This window comes from Octopus bimaculoides, chromosome 12 (assembly GCF_001194135.2).
Source record: "Octopus bimaculoides isolate UCB-OBI-ISO-001 chromosome 12, ASM119413v2, whole genome shotgun sequence".
Classification (NCBI taxonomy): Eukaryota; Metazoa; Mollusca; class Cephalopoda; order Octopoda; family Octopodidae; genus Octopus; species Octopus bimaculoides.
The window spans coordinates 67,204,574-67,211,293 of record NC_068992.1 but is presented as its reverse complement, the minus strand read 5'-3'; the positions used below and the strand labels follow the sequence as shown (position 1 = coordinate 67,211,293).

Genomic DNA, 6,720 nt, shown 5'->3' with positions numbered 1-6,720 from the left:
GTGAGTGAGTGAGTGAGTGAGTGAGTGAGAAGAGAGAGAGAGAGAGAGAGAGACATCTTGTATTCTTTTATATGTTTTAGTCCTTGTATTAAGGCCATGCTGGAGTCCTACGTTGAAACATTTATTCTATTAAATCGATTCCAGATTTAATTTTAAGCCTGGTGCTATCTCTACGTCAATTCCTACCAAAGTTCTGTGTTTCGCTGACATAAGCAATGAAAAGACGATATAAAAGCGACCGCGCGGGCGCACACACACACGCACACAAACACATATACACAACACACACACGCATACTCAAACACACGCAGATACACACACACGCGCACACACATGCACACGCACACCCGGTACAGATGTGTGTGTGTGTGTGTGTGTGTGTGTATGCGTGTGTGTATATATATCAGGTGAATAAAGTTAAAACATAGTTTGCTCTTCACGTTTCTTATTGTGGTATTTTAACTTTTTAAAAATATATTGTAATGCTCATAAAGTTAAATTAGTGTTTTCACGCATAGAGTAATCGTCAGATTTCAAATGTCTTTAACTGGCAGTTGAGTTCTTGACAACAGTAGTACCTCTTAGAACGCTCTAACAATTTGAATGATTAGAATACAGAGGTTCTAATCCAAGTAACCACAAACTAAATTCGCCCCCAGACAAACATCACCCTCAAAGGAGTCAGGCTGACGTGTGTCGAAAGCATCAACTAACTTGGCAGCACAATCTCAGCCGTTGGGTCACTGGACAGCAAAATCTCATCCAGAATCCACAAAGCCAGCCAAGCACTTTGAAGACTGAAGGTCAAAGTTCTCAATCGGAAAAGTATCGGACGGTCGACAAAGCTCAAGACCAGCAAGGCTGTAGCCTCTACAATTTTCTATGGATGTCAAACATGGATCTCATACAGCCAGTACATTAAACAGCTGCAACATTTTCACACAAGGGCACTGCACAGGATCATGGGCATTCTCTGGCAGGACAGAGTGACAAACCAAGCAGTACTGAACAGAGCTGGCTCAACAAGCATTGATTAATGTTGCTGAAGGCTCATTCACGCCGGACTGACCACGTCACCAGAATGATTATCAGTCGTGAGCCTAGGCAGCTGTTGTACGGTGACCTCACGCAGGGCTCATCGAAGCAAAATGACCTAAAAGTAGGTATAAGGACACCTTGAAAATCAACCTCAAATGAAGCGGCATTAGTCGGCGCGAACTCGAAACCTCTGCCGCAGACACTTCAGCGTGAGCGTCTCTCATCTCAAAAGCAGCAACTGCCGTCGAAAAAGTCCGACGTCAGCATGCTGATGCTACAAGAGAAAGACGTTAGAGGGCAACATCCACCTCAATGCAGTCAACAGACTCTATTTCTGTGACATCTGTGACTGCCTGTGTGCTTCCAACTTTGGACTCCGGCGTCAGATGCGCTTTCATCGCTCACAGCACAGACACCGATGGATGACTATCACAAGTGTGTGTGCGTGCGTGCGTGGACCATTTTCTGCTAACGTGACCTAAAACATTGCTGTTAGCAATATGTGAACCAACAGCATCAGAGCTGCTCGCTGGATCCAACTAAACCCAGTGATTTATTGATTTCCCTCATGTTGCTATTAATTACAAATAAATTTGATGTACAACATGAAAAAAAACATACATTATTTACATTATTTGCATTTGACGGATATTTGTCCTCATCTCTTCAGCTGATATACCCTCCAGCCTTCATCTGGTGTCTTGGAGAAATTTCGAACCTGGGTTCTCATTCCTAAGGTATATTTCAATGTTATTATTATTATGTGATGAAGGCTGGAGGTTATATCAGCCGAAACGTTGTGTTAACAATAAACAAGATGAGGACAAATATCCGTCAAATGTAATTAATGTAAATAATGTACATAATTCCTCATCACTTAAAAATATAGAACTGTATTATGAAAAAATATCTCTACAAACTGATGGTTTAGAAAATTGAATATAAACTGCGAAATGTAACATCATTCCTTTAATAGCACGAATCCCTCTGATCTGAACTCTGGTCTCATGTGATTCAATTTGATACAGGGGCGATTGTCGGTGTAATCGATATCATACTGCTTCGAACCAATCTCGCGTAAAGACAGCGTTTGTCAAATTGTGAGTGTTTCATATGTTCTCCTTATGTTGCTCCTTACTGCCACTGCCGTCGGTTATTTGCAGTAAGAGTTATGTCAGACTTTATCTGTTTCAATAGATCGATATTATTTTGGAAACGAGCATAAGATCTTTCAGGTGAGTTGAACTCGACTGAACGTCATTTTACGTTTTCTATCCCGCAAGATAAAGTTACATAGAGTTATCTCCCTTCACATATAGATCGCGCGATGGTTGACTCGTTCCATTACAAGATTATGAACAGATCGAGGTTGTGAATAAATAAATATACCGTTGGCAAACTTCCCCTTCCTTTCTCTTGTTGTTAAAATAAGCTTTATAAAGGATCTTTCAGCAGATCCAAAGAAAGCTCTAACCGGTAAGTCTCATTGTTAGCTAAGCTAACATTATTACCTGCCCTTCCCATGTTGCAGTGCAAACGTAGAAATATCTTCTCTGTTTTGAATATTGCAGCTTTTACGATTCCTTCAGTTTGGTCCAGCAATTCTTGTAAAGTCGGGGTTCTAACAATATTTTGTCTCTGAGGGGCAAAATAATAAAACAAACTAAGACCCAGCTAGTAAGTATTCTTCACGGTCACTCAACCTGTTGAAAATAACAGCCAGGATTAAGATTTTACCTTCTCAAAACAAAAAGGCTATATTTGACATGTTACAAAGAAGCTGTACCTGAAATAGATGGGCAGGGCAAAAGTGTGAACAGCTTCCATTACAAGTTTCCTCAATTGGAGTTTAGCTAACAACCAACTAAACAGCAACTAGTGTAACTGTGTGTGTGTGTGTGTGTGTGTGTGTGATAGAGAGAGAGAGAGAAAGAGAGAGAGAGAGAGGAGAGAGTGAGAAAAGAGAGAAAAGAGAGAGAATGTGAGAGCGTGTATGTAGAATATGTTTATAAAACTCTGTTCTGTTTTAAGTGTGTGTTTTTGTGCATACATGTAGAACATGTATATATCATATACAAAACTCCATACTATTCTAAGTGTGTATGTGTGCGTGCTTGTATGTAAACATATTTATGTTATATATAAAGTTCCTTTCTATTTGTGTGTGTGTGCGCGTGTGTGCATATGTGTGTGTATGGGTGTGTGTGTATGTGCGTGTGTGGTGTGAGTATATGCCTGTATGTGTTCGTGCTTACATTTTCCTTATGTTTTTTTTTCTTTTGTCTTATTTATTTGAGTAAAGAACTAGACATATATAACAAGTCACATGGATATAATGAAATCTTACCCCTGTCATCAAAGCCGTGTGTTATCTCATGACCAATCACCACACCAATAGCTCCATAATTCATCGAACTGTAATTAAAACACAAATACCACAATATGAAGACAAGTTAGTATTTTGGTGTAAGTTAAGTATTTTAAAATAAATTATAGAAAGAACTCCATAATTTGGACTTTTTTTTTTAGATAATGAAAGATATGAAGTCAATAAATTTAACTCCACAATAAAAGACAATTTCTTTATCGATGATAAAGATTTTGAAAATAAATATCAAATTAGAGAAATGACAAATGCAATCACCATGTATTCAGTCGAAGAATAAACCGTTCCTGAAAAATCAACCCCATAATTGTAGTAGAAAATAGGTCACTTCAATAATTTCCCTTAATGTATTACTGGTATCAACTTTATGTATCCCCCGAAATTGTTAGCCTAATGCTAGATTTGAAAGCACTTTTCTGTATCCTGCAAGTAGCAATCACGTAGACAACAAAATATATGACACCTTCTTTTTCGTTTGTTATCTACTCAACAAACTATTAATTGGGGACAGTTTTATTAAGACACCACGATGTGCTTCTAGGTGGAATTGACTAATTCGTTTATAAACTAAATTTATGATTTCGTTTGTGAGAGTAATAATTGCATTTGGAAAGTTAATTTTATAATTTGTATGAGATAAAAAGAACGCGATTGTTTTCTTTCAAATCTTCCATCAATGTTTTTGCAGCCCAAGGTGTTTGCAGGAAATCCTCACTCGGTAGGTCTTGGCGGGAAAAGAGGACTGATTTTGGCAGGATGAACATTGGTTTTGCAGTTATTTAACGAAATCGGGCGAAAATCTTTCACTCTTCACGGGCCTCAAATGGCTCCGTAAAAAATTAATTATAAACCGGTTCGTCTTAAACATCGTTGAGTCAATTTCACTCTGACAACATCAAATGATATGAACTTCCATGGGAAGATCTCCAGAGGTTTGACATCATCTTGGAAAATGCAGAGAGGATGGCATGGGACCGCCAGCGTTGGCGTGCACTGGTCGACCTGGTCGCCTCTACGCATGATGACGCCTCTGGGACCACTAACCTGGGATGACCCCAGCCTCATCAAGCAAGAGCATGAAGCATGGGAAGAATAACAGCTGCAAGACAAAGAAAACAACGCAAAATAAATTCAATGCAATGGAAAACATTTAGTGGATGAAGAGGACAAGCGGACATGGACTGGTGCTGATCTAAACGATAACAAAATACTCTTCGATGAAGTCAAAAATAGGACCATCACCTCGAGACATCAGTCTTCTTTTTTCTACCGAGACAGACATACACTAACGAGGAATGCCTTAAATGTGCTGATCTCAACACTTTCGCCAGTTTCTAAATTGTCGGACGAAAATCGCCTGTGACTCCGCTAATGAGACCTCCAAATCCCGATGACTGGGAAATACAACTTATATTTTATTTTATTCATGTTTTACTCCTGATCTTCAGAACGAAACAAAAGTTGTTTTTCTATTCAGAATTGAACTTCAATAGATACTTCCAATAAATATGTTCTAAACATTATTCCTGTTCCTATGCATGGTTTTGGTTTCAATGATTACAACTCACCATCACCATACGGAATGTTGAGATGTAATCTTAATAGAAATCCTGAGTTAAGCTTTTGTGTTCTGTGACCAGCAAAATTATCTTCTTGATATCGTAAATTTCGTATGCAACTAAATCTAATTTAATGGATGTATTCTCTCCTGTCATGGCATCGATTTATTAATAACAGGTTGAAATAAGACGTAGCAGATCATTCAGAGGCTGAAACTGCTTGCTAGTTGTTCTGGAAATTACTGTTACAATCACGTTCTCAATATCTAAACTATAACGATAAAGCAACAGTTTATTCCATAGAAATTTTTTTCTAATATGCAAAACGTTCAACCTACCAAATTGTGATTTTATATATCTTCATAACTACTTCACTATCGATAACTAATTATTAATACTATTAATTATTCTGGAAGTCCCCGGATGGCAGAATAATTATAATGTTGGACTAAATGCCTTCCTCTATATAATTGCAATTTCAATTAAAGTCTCGCCGCAGTCGATTTTGCCAAGATTCCCTCACAAATAGCTAAATTAAGTACTTCCAGACATTTTATAATAATAATAATAATAATAAGAATAATAAGTTAAAATTTTAGGAAGGTTATTGAGCCGTAGTTTGACGGGAACTTCTCCCCTTTCATTTTGTTTATTGTTTGAGTATTTTATTAATAATTCATTGAATAAAATTGATCTCTCCCTTCTATTTGTCCCGGAGCCAATGTAAGACATCTATAATAATAATAATAGTTAAACATCACATTTTATTTTGGACTGTAATTTGAGTGCGTCAATGCGAAAACAGAGTTGATGCTGGAATATGAAAACAACGTCTCTATTGAAAAACAAAAAGATCAGCTATATAAAACATTATCAAACAAGCAACATTGTCAGGGGGGAAAACAAAAAGAACCAGCTAGTAAGTAAATGAAATGGTTCGCGGGATTTGATAATGGACCTGGTTGTACACACACACATGTATATAAACACCTATAGAATTGGTCCATACAGTAGTTGAAGAATGTTATTTTCTCGGATGAGTCATCCTTTACCTTATTTCCGACTACCGGCCGAGTATACAGAGAGTTAAGTGTTTGTCTCTAATCCTTTCGCTCGAGACCACCACACATATTCTTTCACCATGGCCACCAGTACAATGAAGACTGTCTTGCCTTTCCGGTTGAAGGAAGGCGGCGGAGCAATTGTCACGATAGACTCGGCAGACACGCGGACTCGTCCCACACGTGACAGCAGCCGTTCGGTATGAGCCCACAGGTCCAAAATGGTTGGACACTGCACGAGTGCGTGCAGAACGGTTTCGTCTATGAAGCGCCGGAGATGTCTTAGCACATGTCTGCGCATCATTAACCACGGCATGCCTAGTCCTACATTTAGCGAGACAATACTATTTAAGCATTTTATCTGATCAAATTCATCCTATGGGTGAGGAACTGTCGCCGGAGGGAAACGCAATCGTTCAGGATGATAATGCACCAATTCACACAGACAGACAGACAGAGAGACAGATAGATAGATAGGTAGATAGGTAGATAGACAGACAGTCAGTCAGTCAGACAGATAATCAGAGAACACAGCATGTAATTGATGGTTACTCGTTGTTTCGCCTCAACCATCTCCCGAGCTTGTAAAATTTTCACGTTATTGGTGGCGGTTGATGGGCGTACAACTCCCCTTCTCTCTATGTCTGTCTCTGTCTGTCTGTCTCTCTCTCTCTCT

The 6,720-nt window shown here is 38.6% G+C and overlaps 1 protein-coding gene across 1 annotated transcript in view; it reads right to left on the bottom strand.

Moving 5' to 3' along the window:
• The window catches only part of LOC106884467 (neprilysin-1), a 187,219-nt gene that overhangs the window by 8,836 nt on the left and 171,663 nt on the right, over window positions 1–6,720 (bottom strand). Inside the window, exon 15 of the mRNA XM_052972063.1 lies at window positions 3,386–3,453. Coding sequence (XP_052828023.1) covers window positions 3,386–3,453 — 68 coding nt within the window. The remainder of the gene's footprint in view (window positions 1–3,385; window positions 3,454–6,720) is intronic.